Raw genomic sequence first — 15,499 nt, 5'->3', positions numbered from 1 at the left:
GTGTTGAGGGCAGTCTAGATCATAGCATAGCAATTCGCCATTTGGTACACTCTACAAGGAAGAATATGAAGTTTTGTAACTTTTTTATTTGATTCGTTCTACCCGGAACAAGCCCAGGGACACGAATGTTCCACACATCCGAGAATCAGGCGTCAACTTCCATCACGCCCAGCCGAACTTCCCATGTGAAATGATATCATCGTAACAAGGAAAAAGAGAACCGCGAGAAATCAGAGTATCGGGACGTTTACTCGGCGGTGACGGCACGGGCTGCAAAATTGGTTAGCATTCATTGCGCTCGCTCTGCGGTGACGGGTATACGCACTGTAGATGCTCAGGCTGCTGTGACCAACAACCTTCTTGATCTGACCGTTAGCCTCAAGGTCGGCAAGAGCCTGGCGGGCGAGGGAGCCGTTGATCTTGAGACGATCGACCAGGGTGGCAACGGTGATCAGACGGTAAGACTGAACATCCTTGTTGAGCTTCTCGGCAGTGGTCTTGTCGAGGATGACGGCGTGCTGGGCCTTGTCCTTGACTATAAGGAAAAGACAAGTTAGTATTCGATTTTCTGAGAATAGTGTTTCGCGCGATCGCTCCAACGATTCCGTTTCGATATTCTTTCTTTGGTTGGATTTTCCGGCGAAAGTTTGAAAGATGGAAGTCGTTGGTTCACGGTCGCACGGTCGTTGATGGTGATGGTGATGGTAATGATGATGGTGATAGCGTACCCTTGCCCTTGGACCACTTCTTCTTCTGCTTCTTGCCACCGGTTGCTGAGGGGGCCTGTTACATGTTCATGTTAGTTGTTTGCGTCGTAGAAGGCTCAGAGGCGTGGTGTGGTAACTCACCATTTTGACTGATGGGGTGGATGTTCGAAAGAAGAGAGCGTCGAGCCGCCCTCTAAGTGCGAAATTGAGCCGTGGGGCCTGACTAATCGGATCGAGCCCTAAGCCCTCGGTGCGGGTCACGTGGGGCACCTCGGCTACTCAGTCATGTGATACACGTCATCTCATGCCTTGAGGATGTGGCATCAAAAGACAGCCATCGAAACGATGAGAATGAATACAAGATCAATTTCTGTAAATATGTACAGACTCCCAAGTGGTCGTGGGAATATAGCAGACTCTACCTGTTGCCTCGAGTATTTGGCCCACGTATTTATGGATAAAAAACCCTGTAGGGTGGAATTTTGAAACCATGTATCTATGCCATCAATTGAACATCACACTGTCAACTATGGACTGTTGACAATGGAGTTGATCACTTTAAAGTACGCTCTGCCACCCTCCTCGGACAGATACCCCACCACCCATTCTTCACTAGATCCAAACCAAAATGGCGAGTCGTGGATATAGTCTGAAGAAGGTTCCAACAAAAACCTCCGGTCAGGCACTGTCAACCATTTAACCTCATACCGGCCACTATCAGATTTCTTGATAGGAACTTTAGCGATCATCGGTTGACTTTGTGGCGACCAGTATCGCACAGAAGGCAGATTATTCGTAACGATATTGATCAGTAACTGTGATGTCGAGGGGTTCCAAGCGAGCTGTCGCACCGGTTGTTCGTGGACCAGAGCAGATGTCAGTGCCGGCGTACCCTCCATGGACCATATCCAGACCACATTTGATTTGGTGGGATCAACTGTTGCTAAAAGGGTTCCATCGGCACTGAACGCCATAATGGACGCGCTACGTGGTGTACCTGCTGATGAATCGGAACTCATGTTGAAGGCAGACGAGCTGGAGGTTTCGGTGTATTCTGCATCGCCTAAGGCGTTAATCGAGCGTTCCCGCCAAATCCTGGGGGTAGTCGAGTCGACCTGGAAGACGTGCGACAGGATTGTAGAGGATGAGAACTATTCTCGTTAGTCCGATACATCGCGTTTCGTTTTCTTGATATACGCACAGTACGAGTGCGCAGTAATTCAATGTTGCCGTTGACTTTGCTCACAGCAAGAACTTGCGAAGTTCGGTTGTGGCTTGTGGCCGGACTCCATTCAATTTGTCTCACACCGGTATCATTCTCATCTTCTGATCCCGATGCATTGGAGTATGTTCTGAAGAGTTGGCCATCAGCCGTAAAGATCAGCACCTTGGTGCCGGCACTAGCGACATCCCAGACAGCAATCCACTTTCCGTCTGGACTCCATTTCAAGCCTTGTGCATCAATGGTTGTCAGGACTGTCCGATTGACGAGTTCGTATGACTGGGACTCATGAACTGTGAGTATATCGGTGGTTTCAGGCTTCAAGAGAATGGCGAGTTGTCTAGTCTTCGGGCGATAGCCATATCCAAGGGAATGTGCCAATTTCGGCGATTTAATCACCGTGCTTCGCTCCGCGCTCAGTGAATAGATTGTCAACTTTGTGTTCCAGTTATGGAACACAAGGACCTCATTCTCGTTGCCACCAAAATCCACGTACAATGACTCGGGCTCGATGTTTTGGATCTCCGCGAGCTGCTCAAGAGGGTGGAACTTCCAGATAGCGACAGACAAGCCTTGATGGGTAAGAAGACGCCGATCCTTGGTGGAGAAGGGCCCATCCGGGTCATATGTTTGAGTGGGTGCGAATTTTATGGACTTTGTTCCATTTGATTTGAGTCTTTCGAGATCTATCTCTTTTCGCTCTGCTGCAAGCTTCCAGAAAACTGCGAGGTCTTTCCCACGCATGTGCGCAGCATAAAGACCATCGTCTGACACTCGCAGCTCCATTGAACCTGTTGTACTGTCAATTTTGGTTCAGGTAGGGTAATGGAGGCACTAACGGAGGGATCCAGTCGAGGAATCCATTGTTGATGCTTTTTATGGGTTGTCAACAATGAAGGCGCGCGTGGCGGAATGCCCAGGTGGGAGATGAAGTTCTGGTAGGTATATTTCACAGAGATCGATTTGCATTCAGTCCGAGGTCATGACCTCAAGCCTCAAGCCTTCACGCTACCGGATTCGGGTCATCCTCGAATGTTGTTTCCACACGATCTCTACTCGATTCAACTACGTCCGGGTCCATTTCTGATTACGTAATTACTATCACCGTCTACGACTTTGCGCCGTCTTGTTGTAATATTGCTCGTGTTTCTTTGAATCTATGAGCAGAAAACCTTGATTAGCATGCTGTATCTCACAAGATATGAGACGTCCATTTCCAATCTTGTTTCGTTCAAACAATTGCCCATCGCGTCTCCTACTTATGATAAGATATCGCAATAACTGTTATTCCGCTCCGTGATAAGGCGCGAGTCGAAAAAAGTCTCGATAGTCTGTCTATAAGCTCTCCGCGGTCTTTCCCCAGACAAATCTGCAATTCTGCATTTCGACTGCAGCAGCCAAAATAGGTCTCATACAGCGATTATTCCCGCATTTGCGGCGTTTCCCCCCGAATATCCCGCGTTTCTCCTTCAGTATGGCCTCCGACACCGCGCCGCCAAATGGCGGCGAAAACATCTCCGCGGTATCTCCGAAATTAAAGGGCCGACAATTCTATGAGAGCATAGGAAGTCCCAAGTATATCGTGGCTCCCATGGTTGATCGTTCGGAATTTGTGAGTTGACCGGATTTCATATTTAGCGTACTCTTTGCATACTAACAACCTTCTCCGCTAGGCATGGCGCATGCTCACTCGATCCTTCATGACTCCAGACGAACAGAAATCTCTTCTCGCATATTCCCCAATGTACCATGCACGACTGTTCGGTGAAATGCCACGCATGCGTGTGCAACACTTTCAACCGACTCGCGAAGCCATCGGTGATATGGCCAACAAGGACGAACTCTTTCTCGACGGAAACCCGAAATTCGACCGCCCGCTCTTCGTGCAATTCTGCGCAAATGATCCGACCGAGTTCCTGGAGGCGGCGCGCCATGTCGCACCTTATTGTGATGCCGTTGATTTGAACCTCGGTTGTCCGCAAGGCATTGCGAGAAAGGGTCACTACGGAGCTTTCCTCCAGGAGGACTGGGACTTGATATACAAGTTGATTAACCGGCTTCACACTGAACTTTCTGTTCCGATTACTGCCAAATTTCGCATTCAGGAGACCAAGGAAAAGACCTTGGAATATGCGAAAATGATTCTTTCCGCCGGCGCAAATATCATCACTGTACACGGGCGCAGACGAGAGCAGAAGGGCCATGAAACTGGGTTGGCGGATTGGAGCTATATTCGTTATTTGCGCGATAACCTTCCACCGGAGACCGTCATTTTTGCCAATGGCAATATTCTGAACTATGAAGACCTTGAGAAGTGTCTCGAGGCAACCGGTGCAGATGGTGTGATGAGCGCCGAGGGTAATTTATCCGACCCAACTATCTTTAGCAAGCCACCTCCGGTCGGAAGTGAAGGGCGTGAGTACTGGCGAGGACGCGATGGGAAGGGCGGTTACCGTATCGATGCGATCCTCCGACGCTACTTTGACATCATCTACAAATACGTCCTCGAGCAGCCAGCGCCAGAACGAAAGCCTCTCTTCCTCCCATCCGACCCTGTGGACGACGCGGAAGAAATCACAGAGCCTGAAGAGCCCGAAAGTGGCCCGCCCAAGAAGAAGCAGAAGCGGGAAAAGATCAAAAAGCCCCATTCTCCCAGCCTGGGTGTTATGCAGGGACACTTGTTCCAGGTGCTTCGGCCGATGGTCGCGAGCCACACGAATGTTCGAGATGCTTTGGCCCAGTCGCGGCCTGGCGATATGGCCGCCTTTGAAAATGTATTGGCTTTGGTTGAGCGTGCGGTCCAATCAGGACTGAAGGAGTATGAATCTTCTCCAGAGAAGTTTGAGAAGAAGTCTGATGAGACCTTGACGGGATCAAAGGCCACTATTGCCGAGTATGGCCGACCTTGGTGGATCTGCCAGCCTCATATTCGGCCATTGCCCGAGGAAGCTATGGAATCAGGTGCGCTTACTGCCAAGGGCAAGACCACTGTCGCGAAGGATGCCAAGGAAGAGAAGGAACCCCTCGTTGATATCAACACCCCTTCTTCCGGGACGGCAACACTTGTTGATGGAACTGATACGTCTGCCACTCTCACTCCCGATCGTCTTGTGAGTGGATGAATGGAAGAGTGGATTCGTATGATTTGCTTGTGGGTGTTGATTGCACGGAGTTAGACCTGGAGGATGTATAGAAAACCTCACTTTATGACCATAGATTATTTGATATCCATAGCGCACTAATGAATTGAAGTATTTGGAGCAATTCAGGATCTTCATACCACTGTACCCTTCCGAGCTTGTGTTAGCCGTTTAGTTGCAAGGTGCGCTCGCAGATTACGCCATACTTGATCTCATTCCGAAGATCATTCACTGCCGCGTGCTATTTGACTTCATATTGATTATTTGAGAGAACTTCAGTGCTACTGTGGGGTACGGCTAGAGCAGATCTTTCTTCGGACCTGTCAAAAACCCATCTAGGCATTCATAAGCAATTCAAAAATGAGGGTGTCCGGTGAACCGAGCCTGCTGAGCCACGAGGGCGTCTCGGGGGCGGATTTTTGGGTGGACCGTCGCGCTCCCTGACTAGAGAGTGTTGAAAGCCTGGTGTTTGACAGAACAACATGTCTAAGGTAGGGGCTGGAATTGTTCTGTCATGCAACATACCTTTGGAGTTTGGATGGCCGCAGAGCCTTGAATCTATAACCTGACTTTCTGCGGTGGAAATTGAATAATGTTAGGTCATATGAAGAGCAGCCTCGACGTGCAGGACTTCTGCATTCACTTCCCACATAACTATAACGCGAAAGTAGCAGTCGATGAACCTGCGGAGGAGATGTTTCATCGGAACCGCAGACATTAGAGGCGAAGTAGATATAGACTAATGCGTTCAGAAATCCGTATGGCATGTACTTTTACTGTTGAGTACCGCTGTGGAAGGCCGATCGTGGTACAAGATTACCTGAAAGCGATTTTTATGGAACGATCCCTTTAGATCCAGCTAAAAATACGGGGTCCAAGAATGGTTCAACAAGCAAAGTACGTACTCAATCATAAAAACATATGTCCTTCTCTACTCAATTCTTGAGTCGCAATAGGATTATATTTTTCTAGTCAGCGAAACATGGTACATACGACCATAGGGTGTGGAGAACAGGGCTTCCCGTCCGCTCAGCCGTACTTAAGCCACACGCCGGCAGGTTAGTAGTTGGGTGGGTGACCACCAGCGAATCCCTGCTGTTGTATGTTTTTTTCTTCTCTATGTTCTTTTCTATCTTTCTTTCCTCTTTGGAAATATGACCACTTCGGAGTCGTTCGGCCTATTTTCATTTTTGTCGCAGAAACATAAGGGAACTCATGATTCAAGACAACTACAAATCTGTCACTACTACTGATAACCCAACCCTAAGCCTCGCTTCTAGTGTGATAGGGACTGAAAACCACCCTAGTCGCAAGAGCAGACCCAACCTCCGTTCGGATATCTCATACCTTAGATTCGTTATTCTGTGGGGTATCATAGCTTAAATAAAGACATAGGTTCTCTCGAAAGACTCAACTTGACTTTGGATTATATTTACTCAAAATGAGAGGAAAGGTTAGAAGGAATTTACGGCGGTGATCTAGAATCCCCGGATCATAAGGTCAATGTCAAAAAAATAATTATATAACATGAAATATGAAAAGAATACGGGGAAGAGACAAAAACATACAACAGCAGGGATTCGCTGGTGGTCACCCACCCAACTACTAACCTGCCGGCGTGTGGCTTAAGTACGGCTGAGCGGACGGGAAGCCCTGTTCTCCACACCCTATGGTCGTATGTGCTGGAATTGATGTCCCTATAACCTATATACCCATTTTATTTAACACTACGCTTCTTGAGTGGTCATATCCCTCATCCTAGATATAGTGTAGAAGACACAGAGTTCGGCAAAGGAAGGAGTATTTCAGATATGTACAAAAACGGAGCAGAAGGATGTCCTCTAAAAATCGGCCCCAATCAGAAAAGTAACATTAATGCGTTCGCCATCCTCTTTCATTCTCCTAATACCATCTTTCCTCTTCGGCTCTTCATTTCTGTTCATGGAAGAGAATATAGAAGAAGGCTATTTCAATGCCCTATAGATACCAATCGGCATCGCTTGATGCAAATTCTATAGACGGAAGGAGCTATATGGATTCACTATCTCCCGTATCAGGCGTTGCAGATTCACATAGTATGGAGAGTGATTGCCCTAATAGGTCCTAGTGGAGGCTTCATAGTATCATATTCAAGCTTAATATATTAGAATCATTATCGATATCGAATGTTTTATCGTTATCAAATGTTAATAGCTCGTCCGATCTTGAAGGTAGCCAGTAGACCAACTAATTCGGACCTAATATACGTCCGGTGGATGTAGACAAGATATCTGATAGTACTGAGGCGAATTTTGATATCACGTTATATGTGGCAAGACTCAGAGATTATTGAGGCCTTTGACCTAGTGATACTTATTTGAGCAGCACTGCAATGTGAAGCACATCAGAATGATACTGTCGGGAAATTTTGATTCGCCGCACATATACCTACCTAGGTATCTTATGCAATAGTCAGATTATGACTTACTGTAAGAGCTTATCTGGCTTCTGGCATCTCTTCCGGGCCTAGGCGATAAACAGTAGCCGGCTCAGATACATAGACACAGGGGCTTCATTCAAGACTCTCCACACATCCAGCAGCAGTACCTTAGTATGCAGTAAATTGGTCTTCCCATTTTCCTCGCCTTGATCACCAATGGAGCTGCGGAACATGATCAGTGGGGAGAGGAAAAGTATTGACTGCAGCTAAAGAGCTTCCAATGAAGTTCATGTGAGGGGAAGTGCATACACCGCGAATGGACTGAACTCAATCGAAGTCGTAGCCCGTTAGATATGCCCGGGCCATGGACAAAATAAAGCACCCGCTGTTAGCTCCTATGGCAGCATTTTATTGTGAATCTTGGGATGTTTGAAGAGGTAGCTCGTTATTATCAGGTAGACTTCAATTACACTCTGGATAACAATGTCCTCCGAGGCCTTGTCGCCAAGAATGAACGTATAAACACCTGCCGAGCTCTCCGAGTCGCGATCCAGCCGGGAATCTAATTCTTGATAGTCTGAACTTTCTTAGCTGAGATCATGGTGAACTTACTAAGCGCTAGTAGATGATGATTACCATTTGGGGGGAATGCTCTAAAATCTCAATAAGCGAGCGTTTTGTGATATGTATCGGTGATCAAAGTATCACTGATATTTAGAGCTCGCAGGCTAGACTATACGAGTGTCTTGCATGTATAAAATCCCCAGTAAGGCAAGATCTCAGGAAGACAAGATAAAGTGAGGCATCCAAAGCTTGATTCATATACTGAAAAATGCAGATTATTACTCACCTACTGCATCAATGGTGTACCGGTAACATTAGCGCCTTCCATTCTATGATAGCGCTAGCACGGGGTTCGACTCCCCGTTGATGCATTCTTTTTAGGTCCGCCAAGATCATAGTCCTGCCCCTCATTTTGAGTGACCCTTAGAAGTAAAGACACATGTCTTGTGGCAACTTCGGACCCAAGAAGCTTGTAGCTTCCTATCAGCATTTTTGTGACGTATTACAACCTTTCATCGTCACTGCCCTTCCCCATCAGTCCCTAAATCCTTCAGATACGGTCTTCGATTTAGCCTGAATTTCTGCATAGGGCTGGCTGGTGGTTCAATCTTTCAAACGAGATCTCTATCTTTATGTGATCCAATCGCTTTTATATAAGTGCATACCTATGTAGACCACAAGAATACCAAGGAAAATGAATAGTGACAAGATTGTATATGTAGTCGAGAGCACAGCTGTCCAACCTATCTAGGACTTTTCATGTAGATAAAGCGCCTCGGGTCGCATGTAGATTTGTAAATAACTGATTGCTGGCGAGTTAAAAAGTCACAATTTATCGCATGTGAAATGGGGGTTGAGCCTGGCAGGGAAGAGGTGGTGTTAGTGAAATAGTGGAACATGTTTATTTGTTGCTATTTTGTTCAGAACTCTTGTCTTCTCCCTTCCTACCGAGTTCATCGGCTGCTCATTTCTCCCTGCTTTGCTTGAACGTTTTCATCGTTTTATCAACAGCTTTTATCTCTCAAGGCAATTGAAGTGGGTGTTCTATTATGTGGTCGAGCATTTCTCTTGCTTTTCACATGCGATCGCTCAAAAGAGTAAAAGTTAGTTTACTTAATAAAATTGAAGTTAAGAGTTATGCCATAAGCAAGCATCAATGGTGTACCGGTAACATTAGCGCCTTCCATTCTGTGACAGCGCTAGCACGGGGTTCGACTCCCCGTTGATGCAAATCTTTTTGCTTTTTTTGGTACCTTTTTCTTCGCTTTCCGGTCTTGACTCCGGGCCTGCTCATTTTCTACATCTCATTATTAACTCCCAATTTCCCCGACTCTCCGAGTTATTTACACTGCCTTGGCTCATATCAATAGACTAGACTTAGGCTTCTACATTAAAGTTTTGTGGAAGATTGTCTCGATTTCGACGCAATCGCTCTAAAGGGCAATAAGTGATAATCATTAGATAACGTATATCTGGAAGCCTTTTTCATTAATAAGCATCAATGGTGTACCGGTAACATTAGCGCCTTCCATTTCGTGACAGCGCTAGCACGGGGTTCGACTCCCCGTTGATGCAATCCATTTTCTTTTTCTTTTTGTGGCCTCGATTTTCAAGTTCACAGTCAACCCAGTCTATTGTGGAATCCAGAGGAAGCTAGCTGGGCCAGAGGTCTTGGTCATGGCAATCTTGGATTCAACCCTCGTTGCCCACCAGGAGAAATGAGAAGATCCAGTTCCGTGTGTGTCACGATCTGTTGAAAGACAGGCGAGAAAGAAAAAATGTGGAAGGAATAATTCGGAGGTTTGATTTCTCACGAATTATGGCCCGGTCAATATAAGCTCAACCGAATCTGCCACTCCTTTGTTCTCATTCATTGCGTGCAACCGTAATTTTAATAACCGACATTGGTCATCAAGATAAACGGCTTTTTAGAAACTTCCATTTAAAAAGCAGGGTATTTTCATCATTGGCTATGTAACCAGCAAGGCCTCCCGCAATGCTCTATATTTTTCACTATTTGCAGTGAACCTACATGGCATTCCCGAAAGGAAGGGCAATTCTTTCGCCAAAGAAAGACAAAACTGCTTGCAGGAACTATCTACACCATTGGCTCTACAATTTTTGGAGAAGAGGACTCGCGGAATACAATCTTATACCAATATGTCCATAGGACCCAAGCACCTTGTCATATACAGTTTTCACGAGATTACGCCCCTTTCCATGCCATTCAATGGAAGAAATGATCCGAGATTTCAAAGGATTCAAAGGACTTCGCGCAGTGTACAGTCGTGACCTGTCGCTTGCACTCAATGACAGCAAGGGAAAGGGCAGAGACAATAAAGGCACGGATATAGAAAGCAGGGGGTCAGGTTCAGTAACTTCCCAAGAAATTAATGGAAGCAGAAAGAAAGGGCTAGACTGAGAGACGCTTCCACAAGGCGGGTGGAACACAAAAATGTGCATTTCACGCTTCCAGAGATCATATCATTAGTACCTATCCTCTTCCGAGCAGAGGGGAGTTCATAGAATCATAGTAGAAGTATTATTACTGGCACATCAGAGAACAAAAAAGATTTGAACAGCTGATGCAGCTTGAAATATCGACACAAGCGAGAACTCAGCCGCATGAACAGGTTGTTCGTCCGCCGGTAACGTGCGCCACTTGTAGGTTGTCCGATCATAATCTTCGTACCTTTAAGCACCCAGGTGCTCATGGGATGCGGAGCCCTTAGAGATGCTCTGGCGGACATTTGCGGAGCTGATGCCGATGTCCTATACCCTACACGAGGATATGAAGGCTCTGAGCCTGAATGTAGTCTATTATTAAGTCACGTCTCGAGCTCCAAAGGGGTCTACAGCGGGTCTGAGTTGGGCAGGCGCGTGATCGTGGCTTGCGCAAGGCGAGGCGCGTTGACCTGAATTTTACGCCTATATTACTATGTTCATTACCCCGAGCATTTGCAAAATCCTCCTGGGATCGCTCGTGTCCCATAGAGTTCGAGCAGCGTCCGTGTTGACGAGACCCTGGCAATTGGTACAAAATATCGCACCCGAGAGTTTGTCCAGCATATACCTAGCTGGCTAACAGCTGCCCATGGCGCTGAAGCGAGGACGATACACGACCCGACATAGTACTTTACATTTCCTCGCAGCCGGGCAATATAGGTTCGAAAGAATGGATTTTCGGATGACGGGAAATGGAAGGGGTGGGGATTCAAGGAAGGCATAAACATATTTGAACTATCTGAAGTCAACAGCCACAGTGCCCTCTGCCTCTCTGGCAATTTTCTCAGTGACCAGATACAACTCAACGTTGAAAAATTGTGTCATATCTAGAAGTACAAAGCATCGGGCTAACATTGGCCCCGAGGGGTCAATAATTATGAATGCATAACACTCTAGTGCTGACTATGAGGCCTAGTGCCTATTGACGCCGAGATTACTAGGATAGAGCTTTATAAGAAGGAACAAATAGGAAGTAAAAATAACAGAATCAGAAGATTCTTCTTATATTCACCTGATACATTCAGAGCCATGTCTACAGTATCTCCCGTCCTTCTAATCCTTGGAGCAGGATCTAACGTGGGGCCGAGCGTGGCCAAAACATTTGCAGCCAAGGGCTATAAGGTTGCCCTAGCCTCGCGGACAGCCAAGGAAAAAGACAGCAGTCAGAATCAATTGCACATTGCGTGTGACTTATCTGAGCCTACTTCTGTGCCCTCTATCTTTGCACAGGTGAAAATATCTCAAGGTATTTCAACACAATTAGCGTTTATCCTGCTGCGCAGGAGGCCGCAAAGGGCTTTGCCGAGCTTTCCAATCAAGGCGTCGAGGACTTTCATCTACACCGGCAACATATTGAGTACGATAGTCTTTCCGGGGCTGCTAGGTCTGGGGGTTGGGAAAGCGGCCCCAGCATATATCATTGAATGTCTTACTATGACATCTTCCGCGGTTTCAAGTATGTGTTCACTTCACCTGACATACAATCTTCAAATTGGTATTTGCTGACAGATGTAGGTTCTAGTGCGCCGGTCAGCGAAAATTTGATGGGTCGCCTCTATACGTCGCCTCTATACGCCGGCCTTGATGGGGAGGTCCACGCAAAGTTTTATGACAAGCTTACCGAGGTCAAGTTGCAGGGACTCTGGCACCAAATTTTGTCAAAGATGTTGGATATCGGCGCTTTTGATTCTAAATACGCTGTTCATGGAATTTGGTCAGACCCTGTACCTGTCAACTACCTGGCTGAGGAGACATTCTCGTGGGGATTTAAAGACTTTGTTCTCTCAATTCACATGCCCTTTCTCAACTTTTTCTTGAATTTTTTCTCCAGGGGCTTTCTAGACGCTTTCTTATGCCTTTCAAAATATATCATCAAACACCTTCGTAGGTTGACTTGAAAGACAGAGAGTGACTGCTCACCCGGGGAAATGTAGAATATTTTTCCGGTCGGCCTGCATACCGTCAAAACTTGCCGCTGTGTGCAAGGACAAACCGCGCTAGACCGAAGATGATTCGACCGTAGCAGTGTGATACAGAATATCCAAATGCATCAGTGGAAAATATCCTACGACAAGGTAAGGCACAAATTGGCCGATGCCCCTCAAACTACTTGACTGAAGTCATAAAGGAGCTCTACTCGAAACTTGTGGTCCAGTGAACCATGTTCCAAGTGTTGTCGACGTATTGGTGAGAGTGTGGATCGTTTAGCTTCATGTAAGCAAAAATGAGGCAAACTCTCATCAAGTCCGATATGGTGTAGTGGCTAACATCGCCGTCTCTCACACGGCAGCCGGGGGTTCGATTCCCCCTATCGGAGTTAAATTTTTGCATTTGTAAATAATTGAGAGCTAGCCCTGGGCTTTAGCTTTTTCTGTACTTCTTCGACATGTCGGCCAAATTGAATATTAGCCCAAGTTCTTTTTGGCCCCAAAGCGCGTTTCAAGGCATTAAGGCATCAAGATTGCCTACTTTGGTTTAATGCAAGAAGCATCGCAAAGGGTTAATTTGAAGATCGTGACATGGGAACAAGCCAAGAAATTCGCAATCTCAGGATAGGATGTAAAGATACAACTTCCGGTCGAGACGTTGACCTTGTTGCACTTAGGCTGGAGCTGACTCGGAGACCTGACTCATGGTACAACCACCAGTCACGATCGACAAGTCGTGACTCTAATTGAGTCATACAAAGAATGAGGCTCGTGTTTCGGATCTTGTGTCAGCGTCAAGGCTGATCGGCTATCCTGCTATGAGTTCGGAGCTCTTATGGTTGCTCGAGGTAACATATGTACTTCGCGAGCTATAAAATCTCATCTTTCTCGGATCATAAGATGTCTGTTATCATTTTCCTTCCACCAAAGCCTTGTACCCGGAGCATTCATGGCGACTGGCGCTCCTCAAACTGAGTCTGTGGCTGTGGAGATCCATGACGAACCAAAGGCAGATCGATCAGGATCGCCTAGCCCGTCATACAAATTGGAATCACAACGCTTGCGCAGAAGTCCTTCTCCGCCAAATCCCAGGGCTGGCGAGAACAAATTGCGACCGGCGGGAGGTTAGTAGATCATCCTTCATTGCGAAACAAAGTCTACAGAAGTAACGGTCCAGATATCATTAATCGCATCACCTGGGACCCGGAGTTCAAGCGCAGCGAATACATTATTGGCTTCGTGGATCGATTTGAAGGACAGTTAGAGATCAACATGGACAACTGGAAGAAGGATTCGACAGACGAAGAGTTCATTCCACAGCATCGCATCCTATACATTCAGCGGGTCGGTGGAGGGATCGTATGGGATCGAAGAAGACGCATTGATAAGATCTTCATGAGTGGAAATTCAGCGTTCAGCGAGCTGGCGTTCTTGATGTAAGATGTTCAGAGCGACGTTGGTGCTGTTGGTGATATGTGATGTGCTTGATGTGAAGTTGGTCGCACTTTCCCAGCTTCCTGATTTCCCAACTTAGTTCTCTCTTTCTGTTTCCCTTAGTCTCTCTCGTCATTCCATGTTTTCTCTTTTTTATTCATCACATTCATAAACTCCATCTCACAGGCTTCATGATGGATCCATTTAAGTCCAAGAGACCCTCACTTCCTCGTCTGGAGACGGACATCTTGCCTCCACACCGTCTTCCGCCGCGTCCAGCCACGCTGACGCTCCCTCTGGCGCCAGTGCCTATTCCAGAGATTTCAGAGACAAATGTGCGAAGAATTGGGACTGTGCCGAGTCTGATTTTCAAGGAGGTTACCAACGAAGAAAACCTGCTTCCGAAAGCTCGCTATGATCCCGATAAGGCCTTTTATGTGACCGAGAAGAATGTTGCAGAAGAACAGATGGTCAAAAAGAGACCCCAACAGTACTATGAAGAGTTCTTTGGTGGTCGTGACTCTTCTGATCCTCCTCGGGAGCGTATCTATCAGGACTCTGTCCTGGTCGCTGAACTTAAGACCAGTCACGCGGTACACATTCTGTCCTTGACTAAGCGATGAAGATGCTGATTGCTGTTGCAGGTCAAGTATGAGCGATCAAAACTTGCTAGAGACTTTCTCAGTCATCTTTCTCTAGTCTACCAGCGTCCGGGAAATTCTATCATGGTCACTATTCAGCAAGATACCTGTGTGCTGTTTGGCAGCAACAATACTCTCTCGGCCTACTTGCTAACGATATACGCTCTTCCTTCGATGATCGCGCCTGTCACAAATGTTCGCAGCACAGCGCTTATCCAGAATACCCTCGAAGAGCTGCTAGGCATTCCACCCAACCTCGGCGTCACCATCTTCATCCCCGTTAGAGAAGAAAACCTTGCGACAAACGGTACGACAATTCGAAACGAGATCTCGATGATTGAACGCAACGAGGATAGTCCTAGTATTTTCAAGTCTATCTCTCGGGTATGAGTCGGCGTTTGAAGAATCACAGTGGGCAGAGTGCTTCGGTTTCCCAGCCATCTGCTGCCATCACCGCTTCGCCATCACCACACACACCATGCGAAAGACCAGCATCTCCTCGTGAGAAAGAGTTGGGGACGACGGGCAAAGAAGGTGGGTTCCGAAAGCGCATCTTCCAACTGCTGAAGGACAAGATGACGATGGAAGTTGAGGACAAGGAGGCAACGGAGGCTCAGGAGAAGAAGAGTAAGAAAGGGGAGGCCAGGGAAGATGTCGTACTAGAAGCAAGGTCAATCGAGAATGGTGCCGCTGCCACCATCACCGAAACCGAGAATGGTGGTTCGTAGGGCGTTTTAGCAGAGCATAGACTCTGTCCCCCTATTCTTATGTTGTGACGAGCTTGAATTAAGGAATCCTGATGGGCTTTGTATGTATATCTCTTCGCCAAGAAATGATTCAAGAATTCCAGTTTCTCATTGAGGAGTATTCTCCCGGACTTGCATACGAGATCCTCTCCTGAATCCTAATATGCGAACTTCATCCTCACTCGGTCCTCCC

At 46.9% G+C, this 15,499-nt stretch overlaps 4 protein-coding genes across 4 annotated transcripts; 2 read left to right on the top strand and 2 right to left on the bottom strand.

Annotated features, from left to right (window-relative positions):
- Positions 1-247: 247 nt before the first annotated feature.
- Positions 248-851, bottom strand: N7477_002175 (40S ribosomal protein eS25; the record flags this gene model as incomplete). The annotated part of the gene is made up of 4 exons (XM_056963838.1): positions 248-270; positions 326-535; positions 729-783; positions 849-851. 4 exons carry the CDS (start codon positions 849-851, stop codon positions 248-250), a joined length of 291 nt encoding a protein of 96 aa, XP_056823791.1.
- Positions 852-1,234: 383 nt separating this feature from the next.
- N7477_002174 (uncharacterized protein) lies at positions 1,235-2,793 on the bottom strand (the record flags this gene model as incomplete). Its single annotated transcript, XM_056963837.1, has 3 exons — positions 1,235-1,858; positions 1,909-2,720; positions 2,769-2,793. The coding sequence occupies 3 exons, from the start codon at positions 2,791-2,793 to the stop codon at positions 1,235-1,237; spliced, it is 1,461 nt and encodes a 486-aa protein (XP_056823790.1).
- A 610-nt stretch (positions 2,794-3,403) lies between these two features.
- On the top strand, positions 3,404-5,051 carry N7477_002173 (tRNA-dihydrouridine synthase family protein; the record flags this gene model as incomplete). Its single annotated transcript, XM_056963836.1, has 2 exons — positions 3,404-3,541; positions 3,603-5,051. 2 exons carry the CDS (start codon positions 3,404-3,406, stop codon positions 5,049-5,051), a joined length of 1,587 nt encoding a protein of 528 aa, XP_056823789.1.
- An 8,383-nt stretch (positions 5,052-13,434) lies between these two features.
- N7477_002172 (DUF504 domain-containing protein) lies at positions 13,435-15,279 on the top strand (the record flags this gene model as incomplete). Its single annotated transcript, XM_056963835.1, has 6 exons — positions 13,435-13,470; positions 13,554-13,921; positions 14,043-14,050; positions 14,106-14,512; positions 14,564-14,944; positions 14,998-15,279. Coding segments are annotated over 6 exons (1,482 nt in total), but the record flags the coding sequence as incomplete, so codon positions are not given.
- Between the last annotated feature and the right edge of the window lie 220 nt (positions 15,280-15,499).

The sequence above is a fragment of the Penicillium maclennaniae genome (assembly GCF_028827695.1).
Source record: "Penicillium maclennaniae strain IBT 15551 chromosome Unknown utg000003l:1.0-5670915.0:1.0-5674809.0, whole genome shotgun sequence".
NCBI lineage: Eukaryota > Fungi > Ascomycota > Eurotiomycetes > Eurotiales > Aspergillaceae > Penicillium > Penicillium maclennaniae.
The sequence above is the reverse complement of the archived record's forward strand: the minus strand, read 5'-3'. Positions and strand labels throughout refer to the sequence as shown.